This window comes from Bison bison, unplaced genomic scaffold (assembly GCF_000754665.1).
Source record: "Bison bison bison isolate TAMUID 2011002044 unplaced genomic scaffold, Bison_UMD1.0 scf7180017864057, whole genome shotgun sequence".
In the NCBI taxonomy this organism is placed as follows: domain Eukaryota; kingdom Metazoa; phylum Chordata; class Mammalia; order Artiodactyla; family Bovidae; genus Bison; species Bison bison.
In genome coordinates this window covers 1,458,950-1,474,569 of record NW_011494629.1, presented here as the reverse complement: position 1 = coordinate 1,474,569, position 15,620 = coordinate 1,458,950, and the positions used below count along the sequence as shown (strand labels likewise).

Genomic DNA, 15,620 nt, shown 5'->3' with positions numbered 1-15,620 from the left:
TGGCCACCTCATGCGAAGAACTGACTCATTAGAAAAGACCCTGATGCTGGGAAAGATTGAGGGCAGGAGGAGAAGGAGACGACAGAGGATGAGATGGTTGGATGGCATCACTGATTCAATGGACATGAGTCTGAGTGAACTCTGGGAGTTGGTGATGGACAGGGAGGCCTGGTGTGCTGTAGTCCATGGGGTTGCAGGAGTCAGACATGACTAAGCAACTGAACTGAACTGAATGACTTTCTCTGTCTCTGATAATTTTCTTTGTTCCAGAGTTGTCTTTATCAGTTAATAACACAGGCACTCTGCTTCCCTTTTGAAAGTTTTGTGTGGTGGATTTATTGTATGTAATAAATATGTTCACTGCCTGTATTATTGTATATAACATACATACATATTCCCTTACTACCTACCTATCTCATTACATCTGAAGGCAATTTCTTATAGGCAGTATGTTTAATCCTCTGTGCCAGTCTCTGTCTTTAAATTGTATATTTAAGCCATTTACATTTAATGTAATCATTGGTATATGAGAGCTTATTGTTCGGTTGCTGAGTTGTGTCAACTCTGCAGCCTCATGGACTGCAGCATGCCTGGTTTCCCTGTCCTTCACTATCTCATGGAGTTTGCTCAGGTTAATGTCCATTGAATGGGTAATGCTATCTAACCATCTGAGAGCTTAGATCTACCAATTTTTATTTTTCATTTTTTACTTGTTCTGTTTGTTTTTTGTTTTCCTTTTTCTTTTTCCTGCCTTTCTCAGGGTTAATTGAATGAATGTCTTTGGGAGTTCCATTTTTATTTATCTTGTTTATATAATACAATCACATATCTTTTTTTTATAATACAGTTGTTTTAAGTATTTCTTGTAAACACCTTGAGAACCACATGAGATAGTGTTATAATTTTTACTTGAACCATCCAAAAATAATTTAGAAAACTCATGAGAAGAAAAGCCTACTGTGTGTGTTCATACTTTTTACTTTGTTCTTTCTTCCTTCATCAGAATGTACAGTTATTTTATTTTATTTATTTATTATTTCTATGTGGAGAGCTTTCCCTAGCTATTCATTTAGGGGAGGCCCGCTTGAGAAAAATTCTCATAGTTTTTTCCAACTGAGAATGGCATCTTCTCTTCATTAGCAAAGAATATTTTGCCTAGTTTTGGATTCTTGGTTGCCAGTCTTTTCTTTCAGTATCTGAAATACATTGTGGCACTCTGTTCTGGTTTATGATGAGAAATGTACTGCCACTCAACTTTCTTTTATATATAAGACGTCATTTTTTGCATGCTGTTTTCAAGAATTTTTTGTTTGTCACTAGTTTTCAGAAATTTGACTAAAATTGTATTGGCATTTATATGCTTGGGTTCACCTGCAAGAATTTCACTCAGCTTCTTTAATCTGTTGGGTTAAGCCTCTTGTCAAAGTTGGGACTTTTTCCAGCTATTATTTATTTAAGTACCTATTTGGTTCTCTTCTTTGGAACTCCGCAGAGTTGAATGTTGCATATTTTATTGTGGTCTCACAGGTCCCTGAGACTCTGTTCTTTTCTTTCCAGTCTGTTTTCTCTTTGCTATCTACATTGACTTGATTTCTACTGTTCTGTATTTTTAGCTTTCTGATTTTGAGCTCATCCACTATGCTTTTTCTCTTGACTATTTTGTTTTTCAATTCTAACATCTCCACAGGATTATTTATTTCTTCCCTCTCTCTGCTGAGACTTCCTGTTTCTTCATTTGTTTCAAGCATGTTGGTAATTACTCATTGAAGCATTTTCATTGTGACTGCTCTGAATCATTGACAGATAATCCTGACAGCTTTGTCATCTCGGTACCTATACTAGTTGATTTTTTTTCCATTGTTTGATGTTTTTTGGTTCTTGGTATGACAACATTTTCATATTATGCTGTTATAGTTTATGCTTTATTTAAATGTTCTAATTGTTTCTCTGACAGTCTTCCAACAGGGGCAGGGGCCACTGCTGCCTCATTACTGCCAGATGGAAATACAAGTCCAGGGTCTCCACTGGGCCTCCATTGACACTGACATGGGGTTATTTTCATTTCTGCTGGTTGTTGATGAGAGTCCTACTTTTCTCTGAGCCTCCCCTGACATACCCTAAGCATAGAGAGGGGAGAGTGCCTCTCATGCAAGAGGGTTGGAAGTTGGGTCTCCACATGGTCTTCACAGTGGGAGCCACTTGTTACTATCCAGTAGGGATACATACAAGTCCTGGTTGTCTTCTGTGACAACTCCCTTGGGGGTGTTGGGGAGCCTTGTTATGGCCCTGTAAAGGCTAGAGTCTAGGTTCCCCCTGAGCCTTTGCTGATGTGGAGGGGACAGGCCCAGGTTGTTCTTGATTTGGCTGCAATAGAGACATTATTGGGCTTCCCTGGTGGCTCAGAAGGTAAAGAATCCACCTGTAGTATGAGTGACCTGGCTTTGATTCCTGGTTTGGGAAGATCCCCTGGAGGAGGGCATGGCAACCTGTTCCAGTATTCTTGCCTGAAGAATCCCTATGGACAGAGGAGCTTGGCAGGCTACAGTCCATGGGTTTGCAAAGAGTCGGACATGACTGAGTGACTAAGAACACACACAGACATTATCATTTGCTGAGCTGCCCCCTTTCCTGTCCTTGGCTACAGAGAGCAGACTTTTGTCAGACCTTTTTTGTCTATGCCTGTTGGCATTTCCAGTTTGCCTGCTGCATCAGTTCCAAATCAGGAAAATCCAGGAACTTGTTTCATGTCATTTTTTTAAAAAATTTATTTATTTTCATTGGAGGCTAATTACTTTACAATGCTGTAGTGGTTTTTGCCATACTTGACATGAATCTGCCACGGGTGTACATGTGTTCCCCATCCTGAACCCCCCTCCCACCTCCCTCCCCATCCTATCCCTCTGGGTCATCCCAGTGCACCAGCTCTGAGCACCCTGTCTCATGCATCGAACCTGGACTGGCGATCTGATTCACATATGATAATATACATGTTTCAATGCTATTCTCTCAGATCATCCCACCCTCGCCTTCTCCCACAGAGTCCAAAAGACTCTTCTGTACGTCTGTGTCTCTTTTGCGGTCTCGCATACAGGGTTATCATTACCATCTTTCTAAATTCCATATATATGCGTTAGTATACTGTATTGGTGTTTTTCGTTCTGACTTACTTCACTCTGTATAATCGGCTCCAGTTTCATCCTCCTCATTAGAACTGATTCAAATGCATTCTTTTTAATGGCTGAGTAATACTCCATTGTGTATATGTACCACTGCTTTCTTGTCCATGTCATTTCTTACATCCCTTGCTTGTGTGCTTTTTCTTATTTTTCAGTATTGTTTTATATTTGTTTTATATACAATGTCAAGGATTTTTGGTTTTACCCAGAGAGAAAAATAGGAAAAATTAATAATGTCTTTCTCCCCAGAAGTAGAAGTCTTGTTTGAAGTTTTAAATAATACACTTAATTTAAAAACTGTATTCCAAAAAAAAAAACCAAAAACTATTTTCCACCCTCTCACCACAAATAACTCAATTTGGGAGATCGTACTGAAGTTTAATCTATATGACTCAGCATTCTCCCCTGGGTTATATAGAGTCAACAGTCCAGTATTCATTTTCATGGCAAAGTAATGGCAGAGTGGTGGCCAGTCAAATCAGAGATGTTATTGATGATAAGATACATCAATGTTTCATTTAGTTTTCAGAATGAGAAAATTACTGTGAATATCCATACAGTAAGATGCGTGCTCATTTTTCAAAGAGCAAAATATGGCAAGAATATGGTTCTTGGAACAGAATCAGTATGGTAGTTAGGTGGAAAGACTTGGCAGAGTGAAGTGCAAACAATGATGTATTAATGTTCAAACATATTTTATCTATTTACCCTCTTCAGTTTAACAAGTGGATGTTGGTCAAGTTATAAAAACAAGCATTCCTTTTCTGCGAATGTTGACAAGACTCTTTAAACCCCATCCTGGTGGGTCTGTCTTTCTTGCAGAGATAAAGCTGCCTGCTTTGCTATTCAGAAGGGATTACAGGCATCACGTAGTGACATTAAGGTGTTTAACCATAATGATATGGACGACCTGGAGCGACTACTAAAAGAACAAGAGATTGAAGATCAAAAGGTATGATTCTTTTGAAGAAAATTATACAGTTCTTTAGTACTTTCTAACCAGCTAAATTATAAATGAAATGGTAATTTGTAATGAAAACTTGCCTGTGGATCACATTTGGGTAATAAATAAAAGTGTTCTTGCTTATTAAATGTACCTCAGGTTAGAAAGCCAAGTCTGATAGTAATTGCCTCATCATTGTCATCATTATATGTGGCGAATTTGGAAAAACTGTATCTAGGCAGCTTTCTAAAAAGAGAAAAAGAAAAACAGCATGCACTTTGGAGATGGAGGAATATATACTCAACTCTACAGAAATAACACCAGAATTCATTACAGTGTTAACAGGATATACCTAGTGAATTCAAAACACACTTATTCATATCAGAATAAATCATGTATCAGTCCACTGGAAAAAACAGTGGCAGCGTATCTTAATCTATGAATTTATGTGAGACTTCTGACCCCAGCCTCATCCCAGAGCTCTGAGCGACTGCTTCCTATGGGAAGCAACTGCCTCAAGCATGGTTTCCTTCCCTCCTGCAGCCTGTTTACACTTCTCAAGCACCTGCGTAGGTCCTTGGGGCAGAGAGGGAATTGGGGGAGTGGAACTTGCTCCTTATTGTTCTGATAAAGGAGGAAATAGAGGAAATGTATTCAAAGCATCACCATTAGAATTAGCATTTATTTGCCCCTGACAACAGGGATGGAGAAGGTAGTTCTGGTCTGTGGTTCTGCAGTGGGAACCACTGTATGTAGATGTACTAATAACCTGGTCACCAGATTCGTGATTTGAAACACCACTTTCAAGTGGACTTTTCCACTGCAACTCATCCATTGCTAGAGTAACTGATAAAGATGCTCATCACATTCTTAATTTTGTGTTAATTCCCATTTTTCTAGATACTTGTTTTATTTCTTTTGGATTCAGTTGTCTTTGTTTAGGTGATAGTCTGGGAGCAGCACTACATGATCATACACATTCTTGTGGTGAATATGCATAGATTCTGCTCTTCTGCTATTCTGCGATAGATGTGCTATAAGCTGTGTTTTATAATTATACAATTTAGAAAAATCTATAGATGTTAGGGAACAGCTTAAAATTGAGACCATACCACCTATGAATTCTTTCTACAAATTGTAAAATGATGCCCCTTATTATGATTTAGTATTAGAATGCTACCATATTGAAGAACGCTGCCGTAGAAAGTATGACCAATGAACTGGTCTGCTGTGGAGTTATTTTGCCAAGTTAACATTGTACAAATTTGGAAGACCACATACTCAAGTTTTGTGTGTATGTATTTTATAAGATTTACAATCTGTGGAACTTTTTTAAAGTGAATAACCAGGAATTACCTTAAAATTTATTTCCATTTTATAGTTTTTACCTTTTTACTAATTAATTCTACCATATTTTCCTGCCGAGAGTAAGCTTTCTAAATTACTTTACATTTTGATTTTTAGAAATAAATACTTTAAAATTTTATTTTAATATTTAAATTTTTATATATTTTCTATTTAGATGCTTGTTTTTACTTTGAAAGTGAGTTAAAATATTGCCGTTTAGTCTGGATTTGGATCAAACTTTTTTTGTCAAAAATTTCCCAACTTATTGGGGTTCATATTTTTTTTCATTCCTTTTCTTATGGAGTTCTCATATCCCATATTAATCCTTCTTTAAGAAAAAAAAAAGACAGTATATTAAAAACAGCAGTTCACAGAAATACAAACAACTGAGCAAATAAAACATAGTCTGACCTCACTAACAATTACAGAAATTAGGGTAAAGGTTTTTGCCTGTCCAATTAGGGAAAACTTTTATGGTAGTAATCAGTGCCACACTGGTGTATGTGATGATACAAAGGGTCCTCCTATAGCTCTGATGAGAGTTTCAGTTGTGACAGCCTTTCTAGAGGATAAATGGGCGCATATATTCTAGGATTCTTAAATACCTGTATCCTCTGGAGTTCTATCTTTAGAAGATAAGATAATCAGAAATGGTGTCAAAGATCAGTGGGGTGTGGAAAGGCATGTGTTATTTGAAAAAGTCCCTCCACCGCACCACCTTTGAACATCACTGGATGAAGCCATAGTCAGTTTCACTTGACTCAGTTTTGAGAAATAAGAAAGGTAAAGGTTTCATTTGTTTTTTGGTTGACAAGGGAGATCAAGGTTTGTCTGTTTTTTAACTTTTTATTATTGAAAGATCTGGCACATTCAGAGGAAATAGTAGTAGAGTGAAGCTCCCTGTGCCCTTCTCTCAGCTCTGTTTTCAAAATTCTGTCATTCTTGTGTCATCTGAACCTTCACTTAACTTCCCACCCCATCTCTGTGAAGATGATGATTGTCATCATCATTATAGTTCTTCTTACTTTAGGTAAAATTTACAGACACTGAAATACATAAATCCTAGTCATACAGTTTTGACCAGTGGTTATACCTATGTATGGAGTTCCCTGGTGGCTCAGACGGTAAAGCAGCTGTCTACAATGCAGGAGACCTGGGTTCCATCCCTGGGTCGGGAAGATCCGCTGGAGAAGGCAGTGGCAACCCACTCCGGTACTCTCGCCTGGAAAATCCCATGGACAGAAGAGCCTGGTAGGCTGCAGTCCATGGGGTCGCAAAGAGTCGGACACGACAGAGTGACTTCACTTTCACTATGCCTATGTAGCCCAGGTGTCCTGACCCCTGTCACGACGTAAAACATCCACTTCTTCCCCAGAAGATTGCCCTGGGTCCCTTCCCAGTCATTCTGGGCTTGGAGGGTTGTGTTTTTTTTTAAATTTTCTCAGATTCTAAACAGTTTGTATTTGTGGGTGAGGCCTCCTCTTTGGCTGAGTGAGTGAGTGAAGTTGCTCAGTCGTGTCCGACTCTTTGTGACCCCATGGACTGTAGCCCACCAGGCTCCTCCATCCATGGGATTCTCCAGGCAAGAACACTGGAGTGGGTTGCCATTTCCTTCTCCAGGAGATCTTCCCGACCCAGGGATTGAACCCAGGTCTCCCGCATTGCAGCAGATGCTTTAACCTCTGAGCCACCAGGGAAGCCCTGAAGGATTGTATATGAAGCCCTCATTGGCTGTGTGACCTGAAAACATACCTAGGAGAAGAAAGCACTGTTTTTCATCTCATAGTAACAGGATTGCAAACCTTAAACTTGAAATTAATTTAGTCTATTTATTTATCTTGGTGAATACATCTTGTAATGTGAAAGTGCTAGAAAGCACCTAACAGATTTTTATATTTGGAGTTAACTAAAGTTTAAAATGTCTGTTTTTTTCTTTTAAAGAATCCTCGCAAGGCTCGTGTAACTCGACGTTTCATTATAGTTGAAGGATTGTATATGAATACTGGAACTGTTTGCCCTCTTCCAGAATTGGTGAGCAACTATGTCTATTAATTATTTGAGAATTCAGACTATTTGGCAGTTACACCTTTTGTTTATGACCATTTTAAATGTATAACATCTACACTGCTTTGCTTAATAGATATCATAAGCACAATCTGATCATATTAGGGAAGTAGATTAACATAAATGCCAACCATGACATTTAAAGAGTAATCACGACTGAGTTTTTTAAAATCAACTTTATTGAAGTGTAATGGATACATAATAAAATACACTTACTTTAAGTGTGTGCTTTGATGTGTTCTGACAGGTGTACACCACTGTATCACCAGCACCACAGTCATGATATAGAACATTTCTGTCACTCCAGAGGATCCCTCAGGATCGTTTCTTAAATGATTAATGATGTTGAGCCTCTTTTCTTGTGTTGGCTCGTTGTTGATCTTTGGAGAAATGTCTGTAGAAGCCTTTTGCCCAGTTTTAAATTGGATTGTCTTTTTTGTTAAGTTCTTTGTATATTCTGGATACTATACCCTTATCAGATAATGTGATTTGCAAATATTTTCTCTCATTCTGTAGATTGTCTTTCCATTTCTTTGATGGTGACCTGTAATGCACAAAGGTCTTTAATTTTGGCACAGTCCAATTTATCTAACTTTTTGTTCTTACTTGTCTTTGTATATTCTGTGAGAGAGGGGTTCAACTTCATTCTTTTGGATGTGATTATCTGTTTGTCCCTCTACCATTTGTTGAAGAAGCTATTATTTTCCCATTGAATGGTCTTGGCACCTTTGTCAAAATCATCTGACTGTAAATATATGGGTTCCTTTCTGGACTCTCAGTTCTATTCCATTTGTCTATCTAGCCTTATGTGAGAACCATGCTTAATTGCTTAATTCATGTAGCTTTGTGGTAAGCTTTGAAATCAAGACATGTGAGTTCTCCATATTTGTTCTTTTTCAAGATTCTTTTGGTTATTTGGAGTACCTTGAGATTCCATTTAAATGTTAAAATCAGCTTTTCTATTTCTGTAAAAAATGCCATTGAGATTTTTTTATAGGGGTTGTATTGAATATTTAGATTGCTCTTGGAAGTTTTATGATCTTAATGATAGTTCAGTTCAGTTCAGTTGCTCAGTCCTGTCCGACTCTTTGCGACCCCATGAATCACAGCACACCAGGCCTCCCTGTCCATCACCAACTCCCGGAGTTCACTCAGACTCACGTCCATTGAGTCAGTGATGCCATCCAGCCATCTCATCCTCTGTCGTCCCCTTCTCCTCCTGCCCCCAATCCCTCCCAGCATCAGAGTCTTTTCCAATGAGTCAATACTTCGCATGAGGTGGCCAACGTATTGGAGTTTCAGCTTTAGCATCACTCCTTCCAAAGAAATCCCAGGGCTGATCTCCTTCAGAATGGACTGGTTGGATCTCCTTGTAGTCCAAGGGACTCTCAAGAGTCTTCTCCAACACCACAGTTCAAAAGCGTCAATTCTTCGGTGCTCAGCTTTCTTCACAGTCCAACTCTCACATCCATACATGACCACTGGAAAAACCATAGCCTTCACTAGACGGACCTTTGTTGGCAAAGTAATGTCTCCGCTTTTGAATATGCTATCTAGGTTGGTCATAACTTTCCTTCCAAGGAGTAAGCGTCTTTTAATTTCATGGCTGCAGTCACCATCTGCAGTGATTGTGGAACCCAAAAAAATAAAGTCTGACACTGTTTCCCCATCTATTTCCCATGAAGTGATGGGACTAGATGCCATGATCTTCGTTTTCTGAATGTTGAGCTTTAAGCCAACTTTTTCACTCTCCCTTTCACTTTCATCAAGAGGCTTTGTAGTTCCTCTTCACTTTCTGCCATAAGGGTGGTGTCATCTGCATATCTGAGGTGATTGATATTTCTCCCGGCAGTCTTAAGTCCAGCTTGTGTTTCTTCCAGCCCAGGGTTTCTCATGATGTACTCTGCATAGAAGTTAAATAAACAGGGTGACAATATACAGCCTCGATGTACTCCTTTTCCTATTTGGAACCAGTCTGTTGTTCCATGTCCAGTTCTAACTGTTGCTTCCTGACCTGCATACAGATTTCTCAAGAGGCAGGTCAGGTGGTCTGGTATTCCCATCTCTTTCAGAATTTTCCACAGTTTATTGTGATCCACACAGTCAAAGGCTTTGAGTCTTTTCATTGATGAACAAGGAATGTGTTTCCATTTATTTTTATTTTCTTCAATTTCTCTCATTACTGTTTGTGGTTTTTTTTTTTTACTGTAAGGTCTTATCTCTCTTTGGTTAAATGTATCCCTAAGTATTTTATTCTTTTTGATGCTGTTATCGATGGGATTATTTTCTTAATTTCCTTTTTGAATTGTTCATTGCTGGTTACAGAAATACTATTGACTCTTGTGTATTGGTCTTGTACAACTTTTGCTGAACTTGTTTATTAGCTGAAATACTATTTTTGTGGATCTTATTCTATATTTAGGATTATGTCATCTGTGGACAGAGATAGGTTTACTTCTTCTTTCCAGTCTAGTTGTCTTCCTTTTCTTACCTTAATACTCTGGCTAGAACTTCCAGTACAGTGTTGACTATAAGTGGCACGAGTGTGTATCCTTGTCTCATTCCTAATATTTAAGGGGAAGCTTTCAGGCCATCACCGTTGAATAGATTTTAGCTGTGGGTTTTCCATAAATGCCCTTAATCAAGTTGAGGAAGTTCCTCCTTTTTCTAATTTGTTGAGTGCTTTTCTCATACGAGATTTGGGTTTTGTCAGATGCTTTTTCTGCATCAGTTAAGTTAATCATGTAATTTCCTTCAATCTATTAGTATGGTTTGTTACACTGATTTTCCTGTAGTAAACCACCATTGCATTTGACCATTAAAGTCTGAATCTGTGAGTCCATCAATTGAATAAGGATTTACAATTAAGAGTTTCGTATCTTATTTTTAAATTTTTCCCTATTTATTGAGGAAATCTAGATACATCCAAAATGTTAATAAAAGAGATGATTTCTTATCCTCTCCTTCCTTTTGTGTCAAAGCCTGATAGGATAATGCGGGAGGAAGAGTGGGCCACAGGATACTAGAACTGTATATTACAGAAATGCATTAATAAAGCAGTGTTCATGGGCAGATATATAGCCAATGGAAAAAATATGAAGTGTAGAAACAGTAAGTATTGAATATGTAAAATTATAGGATACAAATTAGGGTTTGACAAAGGGATTCCTGTTTTGTTACACTTGTCTGTTTGTGTACCAGTACTGTAATAATATTATTAAACATTTTCTAAAACATAGTTTTTAGAAACTATTCATTTGATAATATCTCATATTAATGGATAGGACACAGAGTCAGTGTTGAAAAAATGTAATTCACCCCAAATTGGTTTGTTCATTGTTAAGAAAATTTATCTAAAAGCCCAGTGGGGATCCCTTCCCAATTTGATATTGATTAGCATGATTATGGTTAAAAAAGAAATTATCAGAGACTCATGATACAAGAGTCTTATATATTTTTGTGCATTAGTTCTATAGTCTCAGTGGGAAAAGTCTTTTAGTAATTAAAATTTGATAATTAAAAGTATGATTGTGGCACAAGAGAAGATTACTTGAGTCATGGAAGGATTTATGACCCAACTTCTCATGTCACATATATAAAAATTTAGTGGTTGATAATCACTATATTTTAATTCAGCTGTAAAACTGATCACATACATATTGTAAAGGGGTAAATCAATTAGACATCAGAAGGAGAAAAAAGAAACAAAACTGTATACTTGTGTGTTTCCCAATGTATACACCCAAAAATTTATGAAATACTTAGAAGAACGTATAGATAAATATGCATCTAAACCATTGATGGGAAAGGACTTTTGCACAAGCCAGAAAGCATAGGGGGAGGGAAAAAAAGATTAAAAACCATACTAATGAAAACTTTTTCTGCATTAAAAAAATGAATCTAAACTGAAACATAGTGCCTCTGAGGAAAGAATGTATACAACATTTCCCTAGGAAGTTCTATGCATAATTAGACCAATATTTGACACATATATTACAAGTCTGTACTTATAAGGCCTAAACAGTTCGTTTTTAAAAAATTGGCATTGTGCTGTCTGTTTTATTTGAGTTAAATTGAATCATTTTAGAGCATCCAGATTTCGTTATTTTCATTTTTTATGGCAGTTCTGATCTATGAAGAGAGTGTGTGTGTTAATCTCTCAGTCATTTGCAGCCTCATGAACTATAGTTTGCCAGGCTCCTCTGTCTATGAAATACTCTAGGTAAGAATACTGGCGTGGGTTGCCATGGCCTTCTCCAGGGAATCTTCCCAACCCAGGAATTGAACCCGGGTCTCCTGCATTACAGGCAGGTTCTTTACTGTCTGAGCCACCAGGGAAACCCGTGGGTATGTTTACTTACATTCTGTTAACATGCTGCCAGTACCGAATTATCAAATACTAAACTTTTGCTCCTAGGACAAATACAGAGTTAGTTTTCTGCAGGCCTCTCATCACAACGTTTTCATCCATTGCTCAATACATAACCTTGTTTTATATGTGTTTGTGTTAAAAGACACCTTATTTAATATATATTGTTGATTTATTCACATTGAACTCATGGCTAGCAGTACTGTAACTCTGGCCTGAATGATACTTAGGTAAGACACATTTTTTTTCATAAGGCACATCATAGCCTTCTTGCACTTAGGAAAACTAGACAAGACTTCAGCACTGTGCTAGGGGTCCATTTTAAATAACAAAATCACCAACAAAATGTGAAAAATGTGGCAGTAAACAAGACGTGAAGAGGACACTTATTCACAGTATGAGCTGAAGCAGTAGCCTGTTAGCTCGCCTGGAAAGTGTGTTCCAGGTGACTCACAGTTTTCACCACTCTGCAAGTGTGCCTTAAGTATTAATTTGGGGTCACAAATTTTAGCAAATTGGCAGTTTCACAAATATGAATCCACCAGTAATGAGGATACACTGTACGTTTTTTTCCTCTCCTTTTTATTTTAGGTTTAATTTTGTTCTTAACCATATGTTCTGTGCACTGCTAATTATCAGTATTTTAAAGTTGTGTTTATTTACCACATAGGTTAAGTTAAAATATAAATATAAAGCAAGAATCTTTCTGGAGGAAAGCCTTTCATTTGGAGTCCTGGGAGAGCATGGCCGAGGAGTCACGGAACATTTTGGAATCAGTGTAAGCTCTCCTTTTTTGGAACATTCCCTCATATAGTAACCATGCAGTTCCACCCTGCTGGGCAGGTTTCATGGATACAAGACAGTGCTCCTCATCAGTGTGCACTGGCAGCACTTCACTGAGTCCATGGAGGATGGCTCAGCCACACCAGAGCCCCATCTTCCCTTGAAATCTATGAACTCAGAGTGGCTAATCATAGATTTGTGTTCTGTTTAAAAGGTAGCATTTGATCCCAGCTTTCAGTATCTCTAGAAACAGTTAAATTTACCTTTTTTTTCCTTAAAATCAGTAAGAATTCCTCAAGTTGTCCTTAGAAAATATTTATTATAGCAGTGAAAAGATGTTCTTTCTAATATTTAAAATTGTATATTCTGTGTAGTATGTATATATGGGGATGATTTTAATATGTACAATATCAGAAACCCTTACCAATATGGTATTCACAGAAAAGCCCCACAAGGTCCCAGACAACTGGAGTATGTCATGTTTTTCTTTTGCTGAAGGAAAATAAGCTTCAGTTAGCCCCACCCTTGGTGGTGTGAGTGCCTAGATCTTCAGGAAGGAGGAGCAGCGCGGGCCCATCTGCACAACTGGTCACCACTCACCGCTGCATAGCCTGCCCTCGCCCACCACTGTGTACTCTGTCCTCACTCACCGCTGCTGTAGTCTGTCCTCATTCACCACTGCCATAGCCTGTCCTTGCCCTCCACTGTGTGGTCAAGTTAAAGAAGCTTTTCTCCAAATCTTGTGTATAAAAATTTTCACAACATGTTAAAAAGTTGAACTTATGCAACATAAAATCACCTTCAATTATATTTGCATCCCTCTACCCATACAGAACTAGAGAAAAATGTAAAGCAGAATGAATATCACAGAAACTTGACTGAAGCATGCTCCCCAGAGACAGACTGACATTTGGCAACTAAATGCCCTAAAGAATTTAAGAAAAATGGAAATGTAATTCAAGTAAAATTTACAGTAGAGCAGCTTTTAAGACATGAAGATTTTAAAGAAGATAAAAGCACCATATAATTTCACTCTTCTGGTTTTCTGACTGCTCTTAGCAGTTGTCTCAGAGATATTATTTATAAGAGCTTAAGTACAGAATGTGTGGACTTTTTTTGGATCCTGATTCATACAAATATCATGGAAAACAAGGTTTGTGAAACAGAGATACTTGAACCCTCAATGTTTGACATATAAGAAATTTTGATAATGTTTTTGAAAGAGTACCTATCTTTTAGAAATGCTCGCTGAAATATTTATGGATGAAAACAAGTTAAGTCCGAAATTTGCTCCAAAGAAATGAAGAGGGCAGTAGGGGGCTGTTCATAGAACAGGACTGTCCATAAGTTGATAATTATTGAATCTGGTGGTAATTCTGTAATACCAATATATGTTTGGAATTTTTCATAAGGAAAGGATGAAGAAGAATAAGAGAGCACAGGTTTCCTTGTTGGATCTGTGGAACACTTAGAATAACACCATATGTGATCTGACCAGTTATTATGGCCACCAGTGAGTAGTTACTGAATGGCTGTTGTGCACAGGATGGAACTTGGTGCCGGGGGCTGGAGCAGAACGTGAGGACCCAAGGAGTGCTGAGCCGTTGAAAAGGTGGTGGGTGTTCAGGAGCCCACTGGGCACATTAGGTTTATCCACTGCCCAAATTGGTTAATTTGTTCAAAGAACCTATTGCCTTCATGTTTGAATAAATTGATTTCGTTTTTGGAAAGGTGGAAAAGATGAATGTAGTACACATTCCAAAAATGCTCAAAAGATTCCTTTTTGTTTCTCTTAAGTACCTTCTATGGAGAAGGCCAGCTGAGACCACTGTTTTAGCAAGGAATGATCTTATCTTGTGCTTCTGAGTATGTTTAGTATCGAACAGCTTTAGATTTCATCTTTTATTCTCTGTGAATAAATTGTCAATGCATGACAAAATGCAAAAAAGTATATATAAAATGAGACATTCCGAGGTGGGTTGTGAAGCAACAGTCCTTTTAACAATTGATTTTGTATGACTTATCCTTTATTTTCATAGAGGTGGTTTGAATCCAGATGTTGACATCATCACTGCTGAAATTTTGTCTCTAAGCTTGACATTGGCCTTTTTTTTTTCCCTTTTCTTTAAATTGAGAAGTAACTCCCACTGTTCCTCTTTTCTGGCAGATTGATGATATTGATCTTATCAGTGCCAACATGGAGAACTCACTGGCATCTATTGGGGGTTTCTGCTGTGGCAGGTCTTTCGTAATTGACCATCAGGTGGGTTCTTTTTTTTTTTTTTTCTCTAATTTTACTTTATTTTTAAACTTTACATAACTGTATTAGTTTTGCCAAATATCAAAATGAATCCGCCACAGGTATACATGTGTTCCCCATCCCGAACCCTCCTCCCTCCTCCCTCCCCATACCATCCCTCTGGGCCGTCCCAGTGCACCAGCCCCAAGCATCCAGCATCATGCATCGAACCTGGACTGGCAACTCGTTTCCTACATGATATTTTACATGTTTCATTGCCAATCTCCCAAATCTTCCCACCCTCTCCCTCTCCCACAGAGTCCATAAGACTGTTCTATACATCAGTGTCTCTTTTGCTGTCTCGTACACTGGGTTATTGTTACCATCTTTCTAAATTCCATATATATGCGTTAGTATACTGTATTTATGTTTTTCCTTATGGCTTACTTCACTCTGTATAATAGGCTCCAGTTTCATCCACCTCATTAGAACTGATGCAAATGTATTCTTTTTAATGGCTGAGTAATACTCCATTGTGTATATGTACCATAGCTTTCTTATCCATTCATCTGCTGATGGGCATCTAGGTTGCTTCCATGTCTTGGCTATTATAAACAGTGCTGCGATGAACATTGGGGTACACGTGTCTCTTTCCCTTCTGGTTTCCTCAGTGTGTATGCCCAGCAGTGGGGTTGCTGG

At 38.0% G+C, this 15,620-nt stretch overlaps 1 protein-coding gene across 1 annotated transcript in view; it reads left to right on the top strand.

Moving 5' to 3' along the window:
* Positions 1–15,620, top strand: part of SPTLC1 (serine palmitoyltransferase, long chain base subunit 1) — a 68,372-nt gene that overhangs the window by 40,373 nt on the left and 12,379 nt on the right. The window contains exons 7-10 of the mRNA XM_010835958.1: positions 3,999–4,128; positions 7,408–7,497; positions 12,570–12,677; positions 14,850–14,945. Of these exons, the coding sequence (XP_010834260.1) occupies positions 3,999–4,128; positions 7,408–7,497; positions 12,570–12,677; positions 14,850–14,945 (424 nt within the window). The remainder of the gene's footprint in view (positions 1–3,998; positions 4,129–7,407; positions 7,498–12,569; positions 12,678–14,849; positions 14,946–15,620) is intronic.